This window comes from Carettochelys insculpta, chromosome 3 (genome assembly GCF_033958435.1).
Source record: "Carettochelys insculpta isolate YL-2023 chromosome 3, ASM3395843v1, whole genome shotgun sequence".
NCBI classification, from domain to species: domain Eukaryota; kingdom Metazoa; phylum Chordata; order Testudines; family Carettochelyidae; genus Carettochelys; species Carettochelys insculpta.
Genome location: NC_134139.1, coordinates 97,485,222 through 97,512,032, shown reverse-complemented (window position 1 = coordinate 97,512,032; position 26,811 = coordinate 97,485,222). Strand labels below are relative to the sequence as shown.

Sequence of the window (26,811 nt, the reverse complement as noted above, 5' to 3'; positions counted from 1 at the left end):
ATAGAAAAAAAGCAGCTAAATAGGTAAGGCAGAACTTTGAAGGGCTTTGAAAGGTTGGAACAAGAAGTTTGCATTTACATGTGAAAAGAGGGGCACAAGGCAGGAGTGCAGATAATGAGGTGATGTAGCACTAGGCAAGGAAAATAAAACCTTTACCAAAGCACATTATATGCCTTGGAAATGGGTGATCTGAATATTCAGGAGGTCACAGAGCAGGAGGTTGCTGTGACCAAAATGACAGAAAGAAAGAGGCTTGAGTAGAGATTTTTGGCTGTCTAGACAGATGGCTTTATCTTATAAAATTTTTGGAGGAAGAAGTGGCAAGATTTGGATGCAGGTCTGAGTACGTGAGGAAAGCGCCAAAACTGACACGCAGGTTACTCACTTCATTGACAGGAAATGTGACATTCCCAACAGTGACAAAGAATGGGGGAAGTAGAAAAGGTGCTGGAGGAAAGATGATGAGTTCCATTTTAGCCATATTAAATTTTAGTTGTCAGCCAGAAAGGGTATGTTAGGGAACTAGATCACAAGTGGTAAAGAAGCCTTGTGAGTATAAAAAATGGTAACTGAAGCTTTGTTCATGGATGACAACACATAGAGCAGGATGTAAAGAGAGGAAAGAAAGTCCTGTTAGACTTTCAGAGAGGGAGAAGATGCTAAAGGAATGATCTGAAAAGCAGCAGGAGAATCACGGAGGACAGTAACAAACCCAAGGAAAGGCTATACAAGGAAAGAGTAACTGACTAAGGTCTCAAAAGGTCAAAGAGGATGAAGACCCATGCTGTGAGATGAGTCAAGAAAGGGTCAAAATTGAGCTTGGTTTTCGACAGAAGATAAGCATTTGAGCAAAAGTGATAGGGAAAATAGTTGAAAAGGGAGTTCTTCCAATGTTTCTAATCTCTTTGGCTCCCTCTGGCAACATAGTGTTGTCTGTAAATTTCATTAACATACTCCCTCTTCCAACTTGTCAGTGATGTTAAATTAAATAAAATAAGACACCACTGATCTCTGCAGTACCTCACAAGATTTTCCCCCAACTGAGTAAATTATCTTGTGTGTATCATGAGTGCTACAGTTTTACCAGTTTTCAATCCATAGTCATAGAGAGGTTTTGTGAAATGCTTTTCTGAAATGTAAGCATATCTATGGCATTGTGATCATCTACCATGTGTTTATATACACACACAATTAAGTTTGCAAGATTTGGTCTTTACCGAGTCATACTGTTTACTGTCCATTACTATATTATCTTCTGGATTTGTCATTTATTATTGGTTTTCACTATTTTATTGGGGACTTGTTAGATTTATCATATGCTAATTGATGGCATCCCTCTTTTTGAAGATTAGTCCACTATTCATTTTTTTCAGTCTTCTTGTATGTTTTCTGATTCTCTCGGACTATTCCAAAATAACTTGGTTCTATACAGTTTTTAGGCAACTGGGTTAATATTTGAGCATATAAATGATTCATATATATTCTGATTTTCTGAATTTCCCCTTAGCCATTCTCGACCAATAATTATATTATAAACTAGGCTTTATTCCTTCATCCAAAAATTATTTCTCTTTTAAAGACATTCTTTTAAAAAAAGATTTTAAATTCATCACTCATTTCTTTAAAAAAGTCATATATTTATTAAATTCAGGGGTAGTGGTACCATAAACTTCTGGGACAGCAAGAATAAGCCTATGAGGAAGAGATAAGAGAGCCTTGGAGCAGGGATTTTTTTTATTAACAAAGGGCCTCCTGTCACACTTTTGTTGACAAAAGCCTTCCTCACAAGATAGTGCTTGCCAGATTGGGCTCCATACAAACATTTTAGAAAGGTGAGTGATACCAGAGATACACATCTCATAGAGCTGGAAGGGACCTCGGGAGGTCATCAAGTCCAGTCCCTTGCCCTCTTGGCAGGACCAAGGACCATCTCACCCACTTTTTTAAAAAAATATATCTATTTGCCCCAGATTCCTAAATGACACCCTCAAGGATTGAGCTCAGAACCCTAATGCTCAAACCATTGAGCTAGAGTATACTTGTACAAGGATTCACTTTAAGGGATAAGAGAGATTACTCTGTCCCCTAATGCTGTCTGTCTTCTACCATAACACAATTGCATTGCACCTCCTGACTTCTGAAATAAGGTGTATTTTGAAGTACTACAAAATTAAATTAATACTGATATTTAATAGATGAACCAATGTTACCACTAATAGTAATATTTTTTGTGAACAGTTTTGCATAGATAGTATTAAAATGCTTAAAATACAGTAAGCCTTTGGGGAACAAAACAACACAATATTCTAAACCTTCTTCTAAATGTGTGCCATTATTAAAGTAGTTTGGAAACTTGGCTCTATCATCCTAGGCTCCCCTGTGGTGGTGTAACAAATTATGTCATTTTTCAGAGAGCTGTATAGTGCCAAGAGGAGTCATAACAAATTTTAAAGTGAATGTTGATTTTCAAACATGATTCATAGATACTGCAATATTGGTGTATAACAAAAAAGGACTCGCACCATGGGAATGTTAAGAAAGCTGCATTGAGCAGATGGAAAATTCCTGTTAGAAACCTTCATGGTGTCTATTGGTGCTTTTTAATATTAGACAACAGTGCCATCTGCAGTATATGTTTGTATTGGAATTAACTTGTTGAAATATGAACTTAACATGTTTTTTTTGTTTGTTTGTTTTAAATCAACATTTGCATATGTCTGGGGCTTTTTTTTTTTAAGAAGTAATATGAAGACCAGTAGTTCTCATGTGATCTATGAATTGTTTCATAAATATTTAGGTGAAAGTCAGTTCTTTGTACACAGTTGTCATTTGTGTTTTGTAAATTGCCACATAAATTCCTAGTGCTGCTATAGATAATAGTTACTAATAATTGTAATATCCAACAGATGTGCCTTAGCTACTAACATATTTATCTGCTCTACAGCTCCCTTAAAATTCAAAGGTGTTTGGATTCAGGGTTTTGATTCAGCCCAGGATCTATGTAAGACAGGAGATTCTAGTACAAAATTTTGAATCTGAATCCAGGATGCAGGTGACAACCAACAGCTTGCCCAAAATTTTGAATTCCATGGATTAATTTGTGCTGTTTGGTTTTTGTTTTTGTTTTTGTTCTTCCTTTCATTAAGTTCCTTAGCACTGCTGTTTGGCAGGTTTGTTTTTTTTTGAGGGGGGGGGGCGGGGGGGGGTATTGAAGAGGACTGGGAGCAAATAGCAAATACTGTCTCAGATATAATAATAAGTTGGTTATTATACATGTTATATCGAGAAATGTCTATTGTACAGGAGATTTTGATGTATAGTATAAAAACAGAACTTCAGTAAAACACCCAGGCGCAATGACAGCAATTCTGGGGCCCAGGGCAGATCAATCAATGGGGTCCCCTGTTCTTCTCTCTCAGCTGGGGCCGCCAGCCTTTCCACCCACTCCCACAAGAAAAGCCTCAGGCCGGTCAAAACCCCGTCCCCACCTGCCCTCTAAATTCTGTTAGTGGCTGTTTTGGCCATGCCGCTCCATCCTAACCTGTTCTGGGGGAAAGACACAGCATCTCTTGATTCAAAGACACTTTTAAGACGCCGCCAGCCGGTTCCAGGGTGGCTGAGACAGCAACATTTATTACACCGGAGCCTCCATGTGGCATATCAAACCTTTTTTGAATCAAGAGACACTATCCTCCACTGCAGGTAGAGCACCAGTGGCTACCTTGCCCTGGGCCCTTGGGCAATTGTCCCCTTTACCTCCTCTCCATTGGTGCACATGGCCATCAGGATGAGGGGGACCCTTCCCCAGAACTCACTGCTGCTGAGCAGGAGAAGGCTGGGGGGAGTCCTTCTCTGGCCCCATCCTTGGGGTAGTCTGTCTGCACCCCAGATGCCGTATCCACAGCTTCACCTTAGAGCCCCCAGCCCTAGCCAGAGCTTTCACTCCCTTTACCCAAGCCCTCTGCTCCAACCCTGAGCCCCTGTCACCCCTGACCCCTCATTCCCAGCTACAGCTAGCACTCTTATCCCCCGCTACAACCTCTGCCCTGGTTCTGAGCCCTCTCCTGCACTGCAAACCCCTTATCCATGGCCCCTCCCCAGACCCTCACTCTGCCCCCACATAGTGCAATATAAGGAAACAGTTAAATGCTTATTGTTTCCAGTCCATTTTACATTATATATATATATAATCAGCTAACAAGGTTGGGGCAGAGGAACTTAGGCCTGTTCTTGCCACCAACAAAAATTACACAAACATGCATGCTGTCACCAGAGTAAAAGAAACAATCCACATTTCTACTGCAATTGTGAACAAAGAGTAAGCAAACTCCATGTATCTTGACTGTGGGTGATGTAGTCAGGGAACTGACTTCGACTTGGTGTTCCTTTCAGTTCTGAAGTGTCTTGGTAATACACTCAAGTGATTACATTCCACAAAAGAGTAGTCCCAAGATGAAATAACAAAGGGGAACATTTTATAGAACCCAATATTTCATGATTGCACTGCTGTCACTGTAAATGATGTCATAACAATTTTCACAAGTGGTGCAGATCAATACTAGTAAGAAGATCACACTGACAATTGTGCGAGATGAGGCTATCTGTCTCTGCACTGGATCTGGCTGGATTCATGTATAAGAGAGGGAGAGAGAGTGGCAATGTCATGAACCTTCTAGGAATTTGATTCACACAAGTATTCAAAAGTTCCAATGCTCTTCAGACATGTAGCTGTGTCTATGTATATTTGGTAGTATTCAGCCTGGGCTAATCCACAGCCTCATTCCTTCACCCCAATCAATATCACCCCAATCAATAGAGGCCAGAAGGGTCAACCTATAATACAGCAAGAATTTAAGACACCTATTTCAGGAATGAAGGGAGCAATCTGTTTAGTTTTTCAATGGTGGTTCTGCATTCAAACTGAGGGATGAACTCCAAATGCTTTAGATTGTCAGGTGATGTAAATTGGTAACTTTTCATCCAACTCAAATTGAGCTAGATCAATTTGAACCAAATTAGCTTAGCCTGTCGTGTTTGGCAGCAATTCTGACAACAGGGAAGAATTCTTAGTTCATATCTTGCCCCACTTCCCAACTTCATTCTGATCATGCCAGCATTTGTAAGTGACTACATGTGATTCTTCTCCTAGAAATAGGTCGGTAACACCTTTACCAATATCCTCCTTAATCTTTGTAATGTCTCCCACTTGGCTTCCCTCAGTTTCAAGCTCAGAATGCTGCCTACTGCCTCCTAACCTGCACAAAAAAAGTTCACCTGCATCAGCCCCACTTAAAAGCAACTTCTTAGGCTCTGTCCCTTAAGGACCCACTTCATTTCTCCTTTCAGTTTCCAAAGCCCTCTACTGTCTTGCTGCAGCCAGCCTCATGGATTTGATCAGTCTGTCTCTTCCTGCTTCTCACTCCCTGTTTTTTCTAGTGTTTTCCTTTATCCTCTACTGCCGCCACGCTTACCACTGTCAGTACAAGAACCCTCATTTCTGCAGCTACTGACACCTTGACCGGTCTTCCTGCATTTTTTTGCCTCAATAACTCTCTGCCTTATTTAGAAACTCAGCTGAAAAAATATTGTTTCCCCCTTTGCAACATTTCTTTCTCCTGCACCCTTACATTATTTAGCTCTGTAACTGCACCATTTATGGAAATTCTAAAGTATTTTGGGGGACACATTCTATAAAATACTGTGCACTTAATTTTCAGAGGTGTTGAGCACTTGAGTCTAAATGAAGGCAGTTGAAATTTAGCATCTTCAAATGAGAGCCAGTATAAAACTGGCATGAATTATTGAGTTTTTAAAAAGTCATTTTAAAAACAAACTATGACATTAAGTGTATAGTTCCCTCCGCCCCCAGAGCCGCTGACAGAATTGCTTGGCTTCTTGGCAAGATCTGGGGGGATGGTTCTAGGGCTTCAGATGGAGGCGGGGGGCAGGAGCTAGGCTAGCTTCCCCCAGTCAGCCTTTTATCACTGCCTAGCTTGCACTACTTAGGGCTCTGGGGTGATTTAAAGGGGCTGGAAAAGCTGCCTTTTCCCTTCCCTCCCCCACAGTTGTCAGCCCTGGGTTCCCCAGGCTGCTGCTGGCCCAGCCAACAATTTAAATTGTTGTGATTTAAAAACAGCAGGGAGCCCCAGGCGATGCTGACCTGGTAGCAGCACTTTGTGGTGCTGCCCACGGCTCCTCCGCTCATCCGCTGCGTACAGTGCTGATTCCATGATTTAAAAGTGTAAGGGTGGCAGTCCTGGGAGCCCTAGACCCTAAGCTGTGAAAGTGCTGGGAGGGAGTGAGGGAGGAAGCTTAAGAAATGTGAGACTCTAGTGCCCTGGTGCACAAGAGGTTCCTGGGGGAGGGTCCGGCCGTATGTGGTCTGAGGGCCTCAGGTGCTTTAAACCAAGAGTTTGAGAGGCAGGAATTGCCGTAGAGCTGCTTTTACCAGCCCTGTGCCACCAAGGGAGTCCTTCTCACAGGGAAATAGTTAGACCAGATTTATGGTCTCTCTCCACCTCGGCAACTATGCAAAGAAACTAGCTGGGCCAAGACTCTGGTTCAGTGTGATCAGGGTTAGTTTTTAGCTAGGTAGAGATGCTTATTTAAAAATATAGAAAAATCATATATCAGATTCTACAAAGCATTCCCAGTCTCCATCTCTTGGCTGCCCACCATGGATGTGAGCACACTCAAATTCAGAATCCTTCAAGGGCTTTAAAGAAATCAGCAAAAGCTTGCAGCATTCCAGAATGCATATGACTGTATCAAGCATCATTTAGCTAATGGCACTGTCTGTCTCTAATGTATTCTTATAAATGCAAACTTTTTATGTATAAATATTTTATCTTCAAAATGTTAATAATTCACAGAATAGTGCACATATCCCAGCTTGATTTACAGTGGCAATATTCTATGGTAATAGGAAATTAAATAGAAAGTCATTAGTGTAATGATATTGTAACTTCAAGTTATATCATCATCAATATTTATTTCATGCTAGCATTTCCTCTAGAGCTTTTATTACTTTCAATATTTACAGTGACTGCTTTAATTTTTTCTGTCATTTGTTAAAATACGCTTCAGTGATTGTGAGTCAATTTAAGCATAACACGGCAGCACCATCATATATTATTTAAATCTACTAGGAGAAGATATTTGCCTATATAATAAAAATATTTCAGAGTGTATGCATTTCTCTGTTGTTTACATATCTTTTTAACATTCCCATAGAACCCAAAGAATGAGATCACTCCAATCTTCCCACTGATTTCAGTGGGCTTGAAATCAAACCGCATGGCAGGATGGGGTGCAGTCAGTGAAAGGGGTGTAGGAGCACAGGCTTGTTAATGTGTGGAATAATGCACACAGTGTGAGGAATGTGATTTCCCAAGTGCACTAAGGTGTTGTGCGTTACGTGATCTATGTAGATCTTTCCAGTGCACCCTGAGAGACACTGGTGCACTTTAATATGCAGGTTAAATCTCTCTCATCCAGAACTAGCTCATCCAGTAATTTCCGTAATCCAGATTGATTTTAGTTAGCTGGACACCACTTACCATGGGTGTGACCAAGTTTCCCTTGGTCCCATGAAGTTTGTTTCCAGCCACCAGTCCTGGCTCTCAGTGTTCTGTGCTGTTATTTAGCTGTAATTTATCTCTAAATGTTGTGTAAGAGCCCAGTAAGCAGTGAAAGTGTTGGTAATATGCTAGACAGTATTGACCTCCTGTCATCTGACAGATTTGTCCAGGGTGCTGGATGAGAGAGGTTAAGCCTGTAGTTTTGTTGGAAGCAGTACTATTTAAAGCACATTGGGAAGTCTTGAGAAAGCACCAGCAGGGTCTACACTGACCAACTGACGAGCAACAGGCTTGTATACGTCAGGAATCGCATCCCTGTAGTGTGTATACTCTTCTGTGCGGACAGTCCCTATGAAAGGGGGCTTTGTAACAAAAAGATTTCAAGAAATATTGACTGACAGTTTCCCAACAACATACAACACATAAATGTTATGGTTTATGCAGTAATACAAAATATGCCAGGATTGACGTCAGATCCTTGACAGAATTTCCTGATTTTCGTGTACGTGAAATTCTTTAAAATGTTTTTTAATCATTGCAATATTTTGCTTTCCCTCTCCCTTCTATTTCCCATTGCACACTCTGTGCGTGGAGCTTTAATCTACCCAACCACGCTTACTGAGCACTGTGGTTAGCACAAAGGTGCTGGTGCATCAGATGATGTATGCTTCACCAAGTATTGAGCTGGCCTAGGTGGCATTTTGTCTTGTAACATGGTCAGAAACCACGAGGCAGACTGTGGCTTCTTGAATCACAGTTTGATTTCTGGCCTGCTGCTTGGTCAGTGAAGCAACCCAGGGCCTGGTACACTGGGCTCATGGCAATGCCACACTTGAACCCTAAGTAAGGAGCTACTTAAGGCAAAAATATCAGAATATGACCATTTCTAAGCCAGGTATAAATGTTTCTCTTTCCCTAAGATTTTTTTTTTTCTTTTTCAGCTAAAGAGTAGTAGTTCGGTGCTCTAAAATCACAAAATCACTAACTGGTTTCTCCTTTTCTCTGTGTATTGTTGAATGGCTTTTCTGTTCCATGCTGGCTATAACGTGGGGACATTTGTTTGCTGTTGGCATTGGTGTTATATAATTCATACAACCTTCCCAACGATCTATGGATAGCACATGGTGAGAAACATGAAGAGCCCCTTGTGGCAATAAACCAGGATACTTATGGCAATTTTGAAGGGCAAAAATCTGCAAGCACTCCTAAAACAACCAGAAAAACAAAAGATAAAGCATCTGAGAAAGGAGAAAAAGAGAAGTCCAGTAAAGATAAAACAGCATCTACATCTAGACCTGAATCTCAGGTAAGATTAAATTCTGGAAGCCTGTAGATGAGGTAAATGTGCAACCCCAATATTTCATAGATGTTCTTTGGCACAAAATTATACTAGTGTACCCTCACTTGATTGTTATATATTTGCAGGTGAACTGTGTTCTTATACAGGGTGTAAAAGTGCTCACAGGCAGCTAACATAGAATAACCAACAATATACACATTACTCTATGCCGTGCTTTGAATCCTTCCTAAATATATAGAAATGTTGCACTATATATGCAAAATATGATAATCTTGTGTTATATGATTGATGCATTTGTTTGGAAAGTCTTAACAATATTATCTTTAAGACAAATTATGTTTAGCGCCTTTTGGGGATTCAGGCTTACTGATGTGAAAGACACGAGAAGTAATTCTTCCGCTCTACTCTGCACTGATTAGGGCCATGTCTACACTAGCCCAAAACTTCGAAATGGCCATGCAAATGGCCATTTCGAAGTTTACTAATGAAGCGCTGAAATACATATCCAGCGCCTCATTAGCATGCGGGCGGCCGCGGCACTTCAAAATTGACATGGCTTGCTGCCGCGCAGCTTGTCCAGACGGGGCTCCTTTTCGAAATGACCCCGGCTACTTCGAAGTCCCCTTATTCCTATGAGCAGATGGGAATTTGCATGACCATTTTGAAGTTTTGGGCTAGTGTAGATGTAGCCACGGCCTCATTTGGAGTACTGTGTCCAGTTCTGGGCCCCACATTTTAGGAAAGATGTGGAGAAATTAGAAAGGGTCCAGAGAAGAGCAATGAAAATGATTGAAGATCAGAAAATATGACCTACGAGAGAAGATTAAAAGAATTGGGTTTGTTTCGTCTGGAAAAGAGAAGGCTGAGAGGGAACATGATAGCAGCTTTCAAGTACCTAAAAGGGTGTTACAAGGAGGAAGGAGAAAAATTATTCTCCTTAGCCTCTGATAACCAGGACAAGGAGCAATGGGTTTAAATTGCAGCAAGGAAGGTTTACGTTGGACATTAGGAAAATTTTCCTAACGGTCAGGGTAGTTAATTACCACAATAAATTGTCTAGGGTGGTTGTAGAATCTCCCTCATTGGAGAACAGGTTAGAAAATATATCACGGAGATGATAAAGATGATGCGTGGTCCTGCCGTGAGGGCCAGGAACTAGACTTCATGACCTTTTGAGGTCCCTTCCAGGTTTAGTATTCTACGTTTCTCTGACTCTATGACTTAAACGGCAGGGGAATCCTTGGCCCTAATACACAGCTTAAGCAGCTATTCAGTGTTCAGGATTTCCAGAGGCCCGAGGATGAAGAAAGGAATTTTTCCACACCCATCCATCTTAGATCTGCTAGTATTGCTCTGCCCACCAACTCCCTTCTTCTGGGGCAGTACAATCCAAGGGTTCTGTGTAACGTAGGCAGTGTTCGTCTCCTGCAGCGGCCACTTGCATCCTGCCTGCTCATGTGGATTTGATGAAACTACATTAATTCCATTTGGCCATGGGTGGATAGATAGGATTTGTTCCTGGTGCAAAAGAACAAAACACTAGTACATCAACTATCTAGCACAAGGCTGTGGTCAGCCTTTCAGACGTAGAGCATACTCTTGCTTTAAAGAGACCCCAGGTGTGGAGCTGAGAGAAGAATTTAGCCATTAGGGCACATTCTTTTATTGTGAAAATTCCGTGTTTTGATCACAGAGTGAACAGTGTTCTGATAAAGAAAGTGCTACTGTAAAATCCCCTCGTGAACACACACACTTAGGAGAACACGTGATTTGTGTCAAAGGCTGGGCTGTAGGAAGTCTTTCAAAACTTGCTTTAAATTGCTCCAAGTGCTAATTTCTTTTGTCTGTAAAACATTCAAAATATTTAAAATTCAAAAATAAGTGCAATAAAACATTTTAAATGACAATAAGATTTGTGTAAACTGAGAAAAGTCAGCTTGCACCCATGAGATTGTATTGACTTCACAGGTATAATTAAGATCAGAATCAGGCTGGCTAAATTCCAAATGAATAAGGAGCCAAATTTTTACAATGGAGTGACCACCAAAAGCAAATTTAAAAAAAAAATTAACATAAAATCTTTGCTAACTGGTCTAATTGACCTGTAAGGATTGCAAACAGACTGATTTCCTTCTTTGTGGATTCATGATCATTCATCCTTTAGTGGTTTCATTATCTTGATCATCGTTCTATGGGAAATCTGTGGGAGAGAGTTAAAGTGGAGGATGTTGTTAGGTTTTTATGCAGAATTTCTCTATAACTGTTCTGGGAGGGCTTTGCATGTGCCTGTAGCTTCCTTGTGATTCAAGGGGGAAGGCCAGTGATAACTATGGGATACGTCTTAAGCTGTGGTGGCTAGTCAGTGGTGAACTAGCCACATTATTCTGAAAGTATATTTATTGTTCAAGCCAATCAGCCATATTCAAGTGCCCAAATAGCCACAGTGGCTAGCGTGTTGGACAGTGTAGGTCATAAGTGTTGTCCCCTGATCCTTGGCTGTACAGCCACAATGAAGCCACACTGTCAGGGCTTCTGCAACTGGAGGTGTTATCCTCAGAGTGTTGATAGAACCTCTGACAGTGTTAAATTTCTACTATCAGCTGTGCTGAGAATGGGGTAAGGCACCTCCACCTCCTCACTGCACATATTCTGACTTTTCAGAGAGCTCTTTGTAGGATATAGACAAAAGGAGACATGCTGCCACAGAAATGGCTGACACATTTTCCATTCAAAAGAAACTCTGTCCCTGAACCCACAGTGCACACCTGGGTCTTGAGGCAGAATTTACCATCTTCTTCCAAAATGCTTATTTCATTGGTAAACTAATGTAAGTGAGATACATTTATTTTTAACATTGATATGCTTGAAAAGGAATAAGAACTTTTGTGATTTAATTCCAGCTGTCTGGTGTACAGCCCCACTCTACTGAGTGCAAGCACACCTGTGCACATCAGAGGAGGGCATTAATTAAAGAGGAGGCTTTCTTTGGCAATTACTCTTTACTAAGCAGTGGATATTAAAGGACGGAGAACTCAGTGGGAAATTATCAAAGAGCAGAAAAAACTGACTAGATCTGAAAAATAACTTTAGACTAACTAATAAGTCTAGTTCACTTGCTTTGCTCCATCTCACCTTCAGCAATCTGATCCGAACAAACCTTACTGGATCTTGCGTCTAGTCGTTGAACAGAGTGAGGCAGAGGTGCTGGAGCTGAAGAAAGACACAGAGCGAGCAGATGAGATCAAAGCCATGAAACAAGCATGGGAGTCTGCAGAACCAGGAAGAGCTGTCAAGGTAAACAGAGCTCAGCCTTTTATAGTTACAAGGTGTAAAAAGCCCCAAGGGTAGTTTGCATCGGGACAGTGTCCGTTCAGAGAGCCACTTCCACTCCTTAGGAAGAAATGGTATTGCACAAAGCTTAAAGAATGAGAAGTACTGATGGGAGTGGATTAAGGGATGTCCCCTGGGGACAAATCTATAAGCAAATGCTTCATATGCATTACTACAGGTCTGCAGACGGATGGCAGGGACCAAAGGGGGCAAGTGCCCCTGGGCTCAGCATTTCAGAGGGGCCCATAACTCCAGGCCCCTTTGAAATTCTGTGGAGCTCTGTGCGTCACTCCTCAGGCAGCTCAGAGGGAGTGTGCAGGAGGCAGGTCTGACTGCCCCAAGTTTTGCCCCTCCCACGCCAGAAAGCCAAGCCCTCCACATCTACCTTGTCCCCGGGACTGCGGTGCTCCTCAGCACTGCTGAGCCAGACCCTTGCACCTGTGAGCAGCCAACTGGAGAAGTACAGCCCAAATTTCACAGAGGCATATTTTGAAAATCTTATTGAGATTAATTATGTTTGAGGAAAAACTTGGGGATATTGTCCAGAGTAAAGAGTGGGTTTTTTAATTTATTGGTTTACTACTTTTTGTTGCTGCTACATCTAAATGAAACACAAAATCAATTTTTATAGATTTTTTTTTAAATTCTCCAAAAACGGCCCATGGTATTAAGAATACAGTCCAAACTGCCACAGAATCTATCATTGCCTCTTAATGAGTAGCACTTTAAATCCTGGTTTTTTTATAATTGTTCTGTTCTTTTATGGTTAACAAAAGGTTGTTTTTATGTGTAAATGTAATAAAATGTAAACAATACCCAATGATTGCAATGCCAATGATTACTAAATGATTGTGTAAAATGTAAATAATACCCAATGATTATAACAGCAAACTGTTTGTCTAAGGGGGAAAGCTATTCAAATATTTATTTTTATTGCTAATTTCTTATGCCAGTTCAAACACTGACACAATACTTATTATATGGTACCAGAAGGAAAGGCAACGTGCAAAATAGACTGTAACTTGTTATATTTGTAGGTAACCCAACACTAAATCTATGTGAAAATCTCAATTTTTGCACCTGTCTCAGGCACAGTTATAGACAACAGCCTACTGATGCATTACTTACAGATGAGCATTCGTATCATATACACTCATCCCTCGTTAAATGAGTACTTTACTTACAAGTACTCACTAAAACAAGGGACACATATCCCTACCTTTGTTCACTAGGAGACTGAACTCTCTCCACTAATATGAGCCTTACCCCGCACCTCACAGACCCAACCCACTTCAGCCTGAAACCCTGTCAGCCCCACAGACCCAACCCACCTCAGCCTGTATCCCTCACTTTCCCCACAGCTCCAACTGGCCTCTGCCTGAAACCCCACTGGCCTCGAAGACTTAACCTGCCTCAGCCTGACCCCTTGCCAGCCACGCAGTCCCAACCCACCATAGCCTGACCCCCTGCCAGCCCACAGACCCAACCTGCCGCAGCTTGACCCACCCCCCACCTGCTCCACGGCCCAAACCCACTCCAGCCTGAAACCCTGCAGGCCTCACAGACCCAATCTGCAGCAGCCTTAACTCCCACTACCTGCCCCATGGACCCAACCCACCACAGCCATAATGCCCCCCATCTGCCCCAGGGACCCAATCTGACACCAGGTTTTAACTCTCCCTCCTGCTCATGGACCCAAACTGCCCCCAAGCTTTAACTCTCTCCAACCCCAAGTTTCACTTACCTTTCAAAAGCAGCGCCACATGCTGCCACTCCTTTGCTCAATTAAGAGCACTTGGAGCGAATCAGAGACTTTTACATGTATTTTAATGGGAACCAATTGTGCTCATAGAGTGAGGGATGAGTATATGTGGTATATACAGTAAACCCTTGAAATGCATGATTTCAAGTTGCACTTAACTCGTATGAATGCGAGTTAAGCACAACTCAAAATCCCACTCCCCACCCACCTTAACCCTCCCTCCGCCCCCAGTCACCACCGACGCATAACTCCAGCTCACACCCACCCCCACTTCCACGGCAGTCCTAACCCCTCCCTCTGCTAGGGTGACCATATCTCCCTGTCTCAAATACAGGACAGGGAGATATGGGGGGACTCCTCTTGGCTGCACCAAGCCCGGGAAGCTTGCACACCCCGCTCCCTCCCCAGCCACTGGGAAGCAGCAGCCACAGGTACTCTCCACATGGAGTCCCGGGGAAGCAGCAGCAGATGCTCCCCATCCCCGCCCAGAGCCCTGGGGAGGCAGCAGCCATGGGCATTCCACAATATGCAAAATTCGGGGTACACCAGGTTGTGTGGGAACGCAATCTTTGCATAAATCAAGGGTCTACTGTACTGTATATATTCAATATTCAAAGACTGTAGTGGTAAGAAAATCAGTCACTTGAGTTTTAAGCTGTTATTAAAATAGTATCGCATATTCTTTTTTTACTAAACCACTGTCATGAAGACTTATTTAGGGGCTCCTACCCATTTACTTAAGGTGTATGTGACATAAATAGCAGTATCAATTTATTTCCCATGAGTATGGAATGTTAAAACTAAATAATAGATATTCTAAAAACATATATTGAAAAACTGAATGTCAGATATTGATTTAAGCAATCCAGTTCAGTGGCTCCCACGGTATATTTGGGACGAGTCACTCTCCCATATTTATCTTTTTTTCCTGTGGCTCACTAACCAGCTGTGAGAGATGAGTTTCTTTCTTATCAAAACAAAACTACCCACTCCTAATCATAAATCCTACATCCACCCTTACTAAGGGTTTACTAGAGCTAAAAGTTCCATTTAAAGTTTTATTATGTTGTTTATGTTTCACTTTCCTTTTTTTAGGGACATTCAAAGTAGTTTGCAGTACTTTTAAAATTATCTAGCTAAATCATGTTTTGTTTTTTAGGCTTTTCAGGAACGCATGCATTTTATTAATAAGCACATACAGAAGGGTTCCACAGAGCCAACAACTGAGCCTGGAAGTGTCAGTGTTGCACAGGGCCCAGGGGAAGGAGGTATGAGTATAACTTTGCTGAGGACAAACTGCCCTGCCTATAAGAATTCTAATTTGAATTTATTCAGAAGGAGAAATTACATAGCAGGCAGGAGGTTGCAGAAATGAAAATTCTGTGAATCACTGTAGTACAGAAGTTCCCATTATGCATCCTAAAATATGGCCCATGCATGGCCTAGTCTGTTTTTAAACCCAAACATGAGCTCCTAAGAGATCAGATATCCCATCACACATTGGTCTTTTAATCAAAACAACCTTTCTCATTAAATGGTGATGGCAAATGAATAACATAGCTCTCATTAAGATTGTTCAATGCACATAGGAGTTTCAAGTAGTAAACACTACTGTAGTTATTTATGTATGTTCATTGCAAAAACACATACCCAGTTGAGTTATGTTTTATGTTAGAGGTCATAACTGTAAAAATATTAAAAGTTAATTCAGAAGCTGAAATTGTCACTGATTCTAGGACAGTATTGTCTCTTGATGTTCATTTCCTGTTTAATGTAATGCTTATGAAAAGGACCAGCCTAACAGTTCCGGAAAATGTACACAGAGTGCATGCAGCACATACTGTAGCAGCACAAGTTTCTCCACAGACTCTACAAATGCTGTGCAACCTTTTAATAGGGCATATCTCTAGGGATAATCTGTTTTTTCCCTAGCAATCTCTGAACTCTGTAGGAATTCCAACCAGAATTCCAGGAATTCCAATTTGTCCTTGTGTTTGCTGTTGTTCCGGCACCATTCTGCTAAGAATAGTTATGTGATCAGCCTACCAAAGAGTAGACACTATCAAATACCAATCTGATGGCAACTACACTGGTCACTGCAAATATGGGTGGAATTCAAACTTCTGACTAATACATGCAAGAATCAAGAATATGCCCACACCCACTCATAAAACTGTGAACACTACTACATTACCAAATAGCTAAATAATTCTTAGCTGTATATTTCAGAATATAAAGTACAATAGATTATCACCTGTCCCACCATACGTTGTCTTTTATATGTTCTCTGTAATAGCTACTGTTTACATTTTAAATGGAGTTAAATCTGGATTTTTTATTTCCTTGTCTGGTAGTTTATAGAACAGAGTCCCTGCAATTTATAGTTATCCTGCAGCTGCTTTTAACGTGAGTTCTCCCCATCCAGAGAGAAAGACACTGAATGTGTAGACTTCTCCTATAATAAACACAAAATGTTGCTGTCTTACAGCTGGCCTATTAGATTTGTACAAAATTAGCAGTGGTTTTCAAACTGAGGTACGTGTACACTTAGGATTTTTTCAGGGGATATGTGAGAAAAATCCTGTAGTGCAAACTTATCCCTTCCTGACCTTTTATGCTGTTTCCATAGGTATATTAGAAGCCTATCTGAAGCTACATCTACACTAGGGTAGAAAGTCGATTCCGATACGCAGTTAGTGTAACTAGAATCGGTGCGTTAGAATTGACTTTCTTACTCTGCGTAGATCGGGTCTCTTCAGGCTCGCGCCAATGTCCCTTACTCCATGCAATAGTGTGGAATATCAGGGTCGACGGCCAAGCCCAGAGAGATTGATTTTGCCACATCTTAATACATGCAGCAAAATTTAACTCCGGACAATGAACTGTCACACAGCTGATCATCTGGTAAGTATAGATTCACAGTTAGAGGTATGCAGTAGACTACATTCTTTGTAAAGGGGTATGCGGTCTAAAACATTTGAAAACCACTGTGTTAAGGAATACCTAGTATTGAAAGTACTCTACGCAGCATTTCCAGCAGATTAACTTCTGAGTAAAACTGTATCATATTCAGTAAATCAGAAATGTTAATCATTTCATTTAATCTGAACCTGATCATTACCACCTTACTTGATACACATTTATTATTTTTAAAACCACAGTTGTATTTCTTACATCAAATACAGTTCAACTCTTTTGGGTCTGGAGTGCTCTGAATAGGAGCGCAAAATGATCATTTGATTACCATAGTCACCAACCATGTACCGAGTGCCAAAATTTTAACTAAATTTGGTATTTAGGTTCCAGTGCAAAGACACTGGAAGAAAATAAGAGACTGTCCATTGATTTTCATGTGCTTTTGATCAGTCCCTTAAAGAGTGACAGAGGGGTAGCCATGTTAGTCTGTTACATCAAAAACAGCAAGCAGTCAGTCCTATGGCACCTTGGAGGCTAACAAATTTATTAGATCATGGGCTTTCATTGGAATTGGGTGGAGAATGGGTTTTACCCACAAAAGCTCATGACCTAATAAATTTGTTAGTCTCTAAGGTGTCACAGAACTACTTGATGTCCTTTCGAGTGGTACTTGGAGAAAGAAGCCTATGAGCATTTTTGTGTGCAGTATCTTTGTGACTATTGTTTTCTTCTGAGGAATAATAGTCTGATGAATTGCCCCAAAGGCACTAGAGCTATTCCTTTGGCATCCTTGTTATACCACCAGGTAGAAGGCTCTTTCACTATCCAAATGCTGGTTGCTCAGCCCCGCTTGCATGATACCATAGGCCAGCTACCATAAGTAAGGTATTGTAGGCCACAGCTCGCTGATAATACTGGCAGAGTGGCTGTCCTGGTAAAGTCCATCTACCATGAAAGTTGTGTGAGAAAAGGAAAGGAAGGCAGTGTAGTTCTCATATACAATGCTAGATTAAGGCATAAGCACCTGAGGCCTGGGCCTAAGGCAACATGGCATGACATCAGGAATTCAGCTTTCGTGTGTTAAAAAGTCAGGTTTCTAACCCTCATATTTGCAAAGAAGAACTTGAAATGTGAACCAAGTGTGACTGATGTAGTGTCACTTGCCTGACTCTGCAGACGGCCTTGTAATAATTCTCTGAAACAAATGAAGTAGGACACAAGCTCTCTAAGGCTATATCTAACTTAGAGCATAAAATTGATTTTAAGGCACTTAGCTTGATTTTACAAGGTGACTGTCTTCACTACAAAAACCATTAGGTCAACTTTAAGGGGCACTAAGTTCAACTGTTCCGCCTCAACCCTCTGAGGTGACGTAATGCCAAGTTTGAATTTAAAAGATCAAATTATTGCTACCGTGGAAACAGTATTATTTTAAATTGATTTTATTGGCCTCCAGAGGTATCACACAATGCCCAGAATGTGTACCTTCTAGCCACTTTCACCTCTGCTGCTCTCCGGGTATGCTGCAAGTAGGGAACAGGAAGCCTGGCAATTTGAATTCATTTTCTTTCTGATCAGCATCACAGTCTCATCTACCCATGAAAAAGAGCCCCAGAATGTTGCCATCAGGAGAGCCAGGATCTCAGTTCAACTGGCCGTCCAGCCTCTGCCCCACCACGCCATGTGGCAGCTTGGCTGTGGGGACCAGACAGCAGCACAGAAAACAGTAGCATGTCCTGCCCTGCATGGGGTGAAGGCTTCTTCCCTGCACAGAATGTAACAGGAGAGGCTGGGAAAACTTATCTCCGCTCCGCATTTGTACGGGGCAGGTCCACCCCCCATCCGGCACCATGTGGTCAGCAGTCAAGACCTCACCAGACCACATGGTTAGCCCTCCCCCGACCCAGGTGCCATGCAGCTGGTGGGCCAGCCCCCACCTCCCATACCACACAGTGACTGCGCTGTGGGGATTGTGCCTGCAGACAGCGGCATGTCCTGCCCTACGTGGGTGGGGGGAGGTTTCCTCCCTGCACAGCATTTAGCAGGAGAGGCTGAGAATTTTCTTTTCTGCCCTTCACATTTGTATGGGGCAGCCCTCCCTTCCCTACAGGTGCCATGTGGCTGGCAGTCTAGACCCCACCCCACCATACTATGTGGCTACCTGCACACCACCATACCACATTCTGGCTGTGCACTGTGGAATACGTCCTGCCCTCAGCAGGGGGAAGGCTTCTCCATGTCACATTTTTCAGGGATCACCAAGTGGCTTGCCCTGGCAGCAAATATTTTGGGGCTGCGCCCCTTGCTGAGGCACACAGAGAGAACCATTTCAACAGGTTACTCTACTGAGCTGGCCAATGCCAGCTGAGTTTTTTGGGGGCTGGCTCCTGGGGGCAAATATTTTCAGGGCTCTCTCCTGCCCTTCCCCCACCCCGCCAGCACCTAGGCACACAACTGATTGAAAAACGTCTATAGGTTACTCAGGCCTGGCCCTTTCTAGGCAACATGTCCGGGGGCTGGGCCCCAGTGGCAAATATTTTCAGGGGTCTGGCCCCTCAGGGGCAGCGTGCTCCAGTACTCTGCCTCCCCAAAGCGTGTGGCTCGGGGAGCCCCAGCCCAGCAATAACCTGGTGTGTTTTCACCAGGGGGAAAAGTAGCTGAGCAACCTGTTGACATGCAACAGTCAACTGTGTGCTTCCCTTCTGAAGTCCACCACCCGTTTGGCTTTCTTTCCCCTGGGAGTCCCAACTTTACCTTCTTTCCTGCTTTGCTTGAGAATAATACAAAGTCTTTCCCAGGTGACACGGAGCCCGTTTTACGCTTTTTCTTGCTTGCTTGCTTTCTTTGTCAACAATATTAAGTCTTTCCCTAGTCACATGGCGCCAGTCTGTTCCACAGTTTGGTGTTTTTTTACCAGGGGGAAAACTAGTTGAGCAACCTGTTCATATGGTACAGTCAGCTGAGTGCTCACTGTGCTTCAGTCAGCTGGGTGCTCTCAGAGCTCTTTGCTAAGGGTGCTTTTACTGGAGTGACTTGTTGACATGGTACAGTCAGCCTAAAAGACTAGAACATCTTACTGGGTTTTTGAAGTGGTACCCAGTGCTCTCTAGGGCTGTCCCACACCGTACCCCAGCAGAGCATTGTGGGCTAGGAGGGGAAGAGAAACTCCTTTCTGCCATCCTTTGTTTCTTGCCTGTGCTGAGCTGGTGATGGAAGAGACCTCCTCCTACTATTGTAGTGGGTAGCAGCTGAGTCTTCCAGGACTAGTGATACAGAGAGGGGAGAGTCCCAGTTTGCCTGAAGAGAATTGGTAGTCTCCTCCCAACACTAACTCAGGCCAGGGCTCTTAAGTGTATGGGTTGGCCTTCCCTCTCAGGGAAGAGCCACAAGGAACATCTGATTCATTCAACATATGAACCCTCAACATGTTCACAATGGTGTCTTGGCAGAATCCTTCAGCATACTCTCAGGAGTGTGCTAAGGGTGCTTATTGCCACCTTTCCTGTTCTTGATCATAGTGGACTGGTTACGAGCAGGACAACAGATTGCCATCAATGGGGCATTCAGTGGACACTTTTCAAACCGCCAGAGCACATTGATTTTTCTGATGGTGTCTCCCTGCTTTCACACCAACGTGAAAGCATGGGGGAAAAAGCTCACAACACTAAACAAAACTGCCTCAGTGACTGGACTGAGCATTAACAAGGGAAAGACCAAGACAGTGAGGATCAGCCAGTCCAGCAAACACCACCCTCACATGGGGTGGGGATGATCTAGATGAGGAGCAGTTTGCCTGCTTGGGAAGTATTATGGACAGAGGCAGGGGAACAAGTTTGGCTTAATGGCCCTATTTGTACTTAATACAAGTTCAACAGATGAAAAAGACATCAGCAGTAAATGAAAATGTTGTGCTCTCCAGATGATATACACTGGAGAGTAAGAACAGTGAAGCTTTCTGAGTAAATTAAACTCTAACCAAACCAAAACAACCCTGTCACAGAATGACATAGTGTTATGTATAAGCTGTGTAACAAAAAAAAACCACAATTGATGTCACCCTGGAGTTGAAGAGAGACTAAGCATTGAACATGTATAGATTTTAAAATGCTGTTTAAAATCTTGAGTTTTATTGAAAGTTCTATATAAGCAGGTGTGTGAACTCCATTTCCCTGCACCCCTTAACAGGAGCTTTGAATCAAGTAATCAGAATGAAAAACAGGGAGTTTAGATATGTTGAATTTGTGATTAGGTTTAGATATGACAATTCAGTGATTAGGTTTCTGTAATCTGAATTTATTTGGGACTTCAGTTTAATTTAATTTTATTTCTTGCTATTAATTGAGTTTGTCATTATTCCTATCTACGCAATTTAGGAGGACTGTGTAGCTGAGGAGAGCAATTATTTTAACAGCAAAGAATGTGCACATAGCTTTTCATATGACACATTTCAAAGCTCTTTTTAAAAATTAACTTGAAACAGCTACAGACAATTATCTGAAAATACTGACACACATGCTTTCATCCTAGGAATTTTTTAATGCTCATCCTTCTTGTTGCTGGGGTGAAAATTCCAATAATATCTTTAAAAGCCTCCTGTTATTGCTGTATTAAATAAAGGAAGCAGAGACTTTGATAGTGAAAACCTATAGTGAGCACCATTACATCTAGAAATTTACCCCAGTAAATCTGTAGTCAAACAGAAATAAGCCGTAGTGCACCCAATGGCTCTATTTCAAACTAGGCTCTGTGTGTGTGGACAGCGTATTTCAAAATACCTCAGTGCTATTTTGAAATGTATTTTGTGTGTAGTTGTGTTATTTCAAAATAAGCTATTTCAGAATAGCTCATTTTGAGATCAGGCTGAAATGTAGACATACCCTAAATCTCTGACAAACTTCAGGGTGTATCGAAAGGCCTGTGGCTGACATTTTGTATTTCCAAATGCAGTGTTTTTAATTAGGTACCTTCTACGTGTCCAGTCTTCACAATCTGGCATGCAGTGGAAAACACTCCCTTTTATTTAGAAATAAATTATAGAAGACAATCATTTGCTACATTTGAGTTCTGGGATTTGGCTGGAAGGGGTGAGCAGAGACAAGGAGAAAAGAGAAGTTGGGTGTGAGGGAGGGGCATGGGCAGAGTGTGGGCAGGGGCTGGGTGGAACAGAGATGAAGTATGGGTGGGGCCACAGATTGAGGAGCTTGCCTCCCCAGGCGCCCTCTTCACCCACTGCTGACTCTCATAACTATCTCACACTTTTGCCTTTGGCGCTGATACTTTTCTTTCTGTCCCTTTGGGAGAGAGGAATAATCTGGAAATGGCTGAAATTGGCCAGAGATGTCTGTAAGCAGTATTGTCTTAACTAAGTTTACACACAAAATATAGATATTGTTGAGGTTTAAAGACACACCGTGGCAGACATACAGTACTGTCCATCTTTTATAATTCTGGAGTGGTAACACAAGAAATAGAAGTAAATATATCTTAGTTGTTCTGATGAGCAATCTGTAATAATGTGTGTTGCTGAGCCAGACAAGGGTAGAACTTTATTACAGAGAATATCATTTTCAAGGCAAAACAAAGTAACCACTTTAATCTATTTTACTGCAGATGCAGGTTCCCCTGTGCCTGAAATAACAGCATCGCCAGCAGCCATTGACACAAGCATGCAAAGTCAGCAAAAGGAATGGGAACTTCCAGATCTAACCCCCTACATTAGGTAAATTATAGCAAATGTAATTAAATGTGAAAAAAGTTAATGTAGTTTAAAAATTTATAAATAGAAGAGTTAGAAATGCATTATACTGGTTCCACAACCATAATTCATTTCTAGTTGTGTAGAGTATAGCCTACAGTACTTTGGATTCCTGAAAAGAATGCAAAATAAGGGTTCTTTTGAAAACAGGTTTTTTTTCCCCTAAAGGAACCACATCTACATGGCTGTTTTTGCTTCCGAAAGAGCGTCTTCCGGAAGTGTGATTGCACAAGAATATGCAAATGGGGGGTGAGATACATAAATCTGTAGTTCATTTGCATTTTTATCTTGCTCATTTGCATTCCCCTTCTGAAGTGGAGTGCTGTGTAGACGTGGCCTTACAGAAGTGTGAGTAATAGTGGAATCTGGCTCAGTACCTGACTTTTGGTGTTTAAAATCTAAGTCTCACTGTATCTAAGTGTGATTAATTTTCTTTCTATAAAAATAAAAAAAGGAACAACTGCACGATGTGTGACATCAGAATTAAATATATGGAATTCCAGACAATGCACATGCTGGCAATTTTATTGTAACATGTAGTTATTTGTTACCATGAATTGAAATAAACATAAGTCATGTACTTCCTGTATGTCAGTGTGTGCTGCTAGATCCAAGAAATAAATGTAATGCACATGTATGTGTAATGACATATTTACATTACTATATCTAATCACTGAAATAAAAACAGTTTACTGTGTGTGTTAATGTGCAGCTGTCTAGACAGAGACATAATTGGGCATGTGGAAATCTAGTTTACTGCACTTAGGCCCTACTTCACTGAAGCATGAGTTTTAAGTCCATTCCTATTCAGGCCAGCACATTAGCACATCATTAACTTCAATGGAACATAAAGTATGTGCTTAAAGGTAAGCATATATTTAAGTGCTGTCCTGAATATGGCTTAGTTCTTGAATCAGGGCTTTAGTTCAGAAGCAAACTGATACAAAACTAAAGAAAATGAAATTAAGACAGCAGAAAATGTAACTCAATAGTTCGTCACATGCCTGATTCTTTCTAGAATTTTATGTTAGGTCTTCAGTAGCTTATAGCTTGTGTACTTCTCAATCGATTTTCATCAATATTATCAAAACATTCACTGGTACTCACAAAGCACATGCAATTTAAAAATTACTTTGAGTTATTTAAATATGAAAAATATGAACATGTCCTCATTTCATGAGTAACACCTGAATTTTCATCCTGATAACTAAAATTGGAATGAGATCCATTTTTCCAAATTTCTAAATAAATGATGAAGCATGACAAATTTTGGCAAAAAAATAATTTTCTAAGTATGATTATTTGTAAATATTGGGTGAGAATAAAAGTGACTCCTTAACCATACCTAAAATCATGACTGTAACATTACCAGTTAGGTATATTGTATGCAAACATAAGTCATGTAAAAACTGTTCTGATCTGCCTTTGAAGAAAGACCTTCTTTTTTTTGGTATTTTCTACAGAAAAACAATGCCTGAGCCTGTGCTAAGAAATGACTTGATCATTCAAAAACAGGAGATGCGTAAAGCAGAAGAAATAAATCGTTTTAGGGAGTTTCGAGAGCTGGTCCTTGAACAAAGAGAAAAAGACCAAAATGCTCGCATGTTACTGAAGCAAAATATACTTGAAATGTATGAGAATCTACAAGTAAGTTTTCTCTACTTTCCATCACCTATGCACACAAACCCATCTGGACTTCTATAATAAGTACACTTGCATTAGAGTAAATGAGCCTGGAATCTCACTTGAGCCAAAATTGAAGCATAAGGTTCCCAGAAAAAATATTAGCATCACACAACATTGTATAGGTAATACTCTAGAATGCACTTCTTGAGGTACAGTATTTTAAGGGCACTACTTTGTAAATGCCACCATAGCACGAAGGTTCAAAGTGAGGGTCAGCTGAGTGTTTGGTACCTATCTGCAGGCCTGTACTAGATCGGACATTTCCAGGCTTCAGTAAGGAAAGGAAACACAGCAAATAGAAAATTGGACTGACAAATAATATTCACTACTGATGCTTTCAAGTGTAAGGCTCAAGAATACAACACTGGAGTGTTGCAATTATGTTGAAATCTGCCTAAGACTAGTGACAAAATAGAGTTAAACCTCGATGAAACATAGCTACAAATAGTACACTCAGCAAATGGTACAACTTTAGTGCAGTATGTCAAGGTTAGGATCCATTAAGTAGATGAAGTGGTTAAAGATAACACAACAAAGTTTATTTAAGGTTTGAGAGGCAATAACAACATGATTTTTGACAAGCAAGCCTCATCGATGCATTAATTATCATTAATCAAATGACCACATTCCTGATCTTTTAGAGCTGGGAGAGAGCCAGAGAAAGTATCCTTCAGCTAAGACTGATAGATGTATTGCAGTCAATTTAACTTTCACCTTCATAAAAGCACCCATATACCATACTGAATGATGCAGAATACATAAACAAGCATATAAGATAAACTAATTACAGTGCCACAGTGGGTGAAGTGAACTTGCAGGACTGGGTCCTTAATGAAGCACGTACAGTGACATTCAGAATTTACTATGGTTTTAGGTGCCTTAATTTTTAGCTGCCCAACTTGGAACATCTTAAAGGGGTCAAGTGTTGTTCAGCACTCTGAAAATTAAGCCTCTTTAAATGTTTTAAGTTGGGCACTCAAATCTGTAGTAATTTCTGAACATCTTGGCCATACTAGTCAGCAGTTACAGCATTTTCATGGCTAAGTACCATTATTCGTGTTTTCAGATGGGGAATCTGAAGCATGGAGAGATTAAGGAGAAAAAAATTCAAAAGGGGCCCAAGCCTCACTGAAGGTCAGAGGGACTTAGAGTGCTTAGTCACTTTTGTAAATGGGACTTAACATAATATTTTCACAATGCCTAACTCTGATTTTCAAAAGTGACAACAGCTCTTAGGAACTTGACTTACAGTGATACTTAGGCTCCAGAGACACTTCTGAAAATGGGACCACATCACTTTTGAAAAACTTTAACCTAAGTGTCTTTTCTAAGATCACACAAGAAGTCAGTGGCAGAATTACTGTTTCCTCGTCACAATTTAAAAGATCACCTGTTGGCAATCACTAAGCAACTCTATCATAGGCAGGATGGGACTATAGGCAAGGCATCCGCATTAACAAGTAAGGAAGAAAAGGGAAGTCTTCTATATATTCAAAATCAGAACAGGAGCCAGAAATATAATTGGCAGGGTATATGACCTTATTATACACATGCATGTTCATTTGTTTTTTTGGGGGTATTTTTTTTGGATAGGCATCCTTAGATGAAGCACGAGGCAGGGTTCTCAGTGATCGGGAAGCATACAGAAGTAAGCTACTAGAGGCTGAGCTTAAAAAACAAGAAGCACTAGCCGCTGAAGAAGCAGCCATTCGAGCAGAACAAGAGAAGAAAAGTCCAGATGCACAGAAAAAAAAGCAAGGAAAGAGTGCAGGGAAAAAGTAACTGCCTGAAAGGTTTCCTAAACTATAGGTAGCACTAAGAGAATTTATTTTTAGTGGTGAAAAGAATTATTCAGTATTTTTCGGAGGCAATATTTGTCACCCAGAATGTGCACTTTTTCTCTTTTCCAGGTATTATTCCAAAATCCATCTAGTATTTCTTTTTCATATAAAATGTTTGTGGTTTTCATGTGATAAATGGTAATCACTATCCTTATAGTTTCTGTTTTAAATGAAATAAAATTTTCACTAAAACATATTCTTATGGTATCGGACTTGTATTCCCAGTACCATGTGTGTCTCTATTTTTTGATTAAAACAGTAAAGAAGGCAGTAACATCTTTGAAAGTATTGGATCAAAAAGAAAATATCTGTTATTCGTAATAGGGAAGAGTTGTTTAGAGTGGAAATTTCTCTAACATTCAAAACTTTTTGCAGAAGTCCAGTTTCAAGTGTGTACTCAGCACCAGTTTCATCTACGGGCTTGTACTCTTGACTTCACTAGAGTCACACTAAGGAGAGAATTTGGGCTATTAAATTCTGAAGTCACTGGGGTTTGCACAAACATGACCTCCTTCAGTGGATGACGATTTGTGCTATGCATACTAATAAGTAGTACTATCCAATTCATATCCATTTCACAGGCAGAATTCAAAAGGTTTAGAAGAGAGTATCATACTGGACATTTCCAAACTATTTGGCTA

At 41.1% G+C, this 26,811-nt stretch overlaps 1 protein-coding gene across 1 annotated transcript in view; it reads left to right on the top strand.

Annotated features, from left to right (window-relative positions):
* ADGB (androglobin) overlaps positions 1-26,347 on the top strand; it is a 224,364-nt gene extending 198,017 nt beyond the window's left edge. The window contains 6 exon segments of the mRNA XM_074988710.1: positions 8,699-8,886; positions 12,019-12,174; positions 15,132-15,240; positions 22,499-22,607; positions 24,107-24,290; positions 25,923-26,347. Of these exon segments, the coding sequence (XP_074844811.1) occupies positions 8,699-8,886; positions 12,019-12,174; positions 15,132-15,240; positions 22,499-22,607; positions 24,107-24,290; positions 25,923-26,111 (935 nt within the window). The 3' untranslated portion in view covers positions 26,112-26,347.
* Positions 26,348-26,811: the final 464 nt, after the last annotated feature.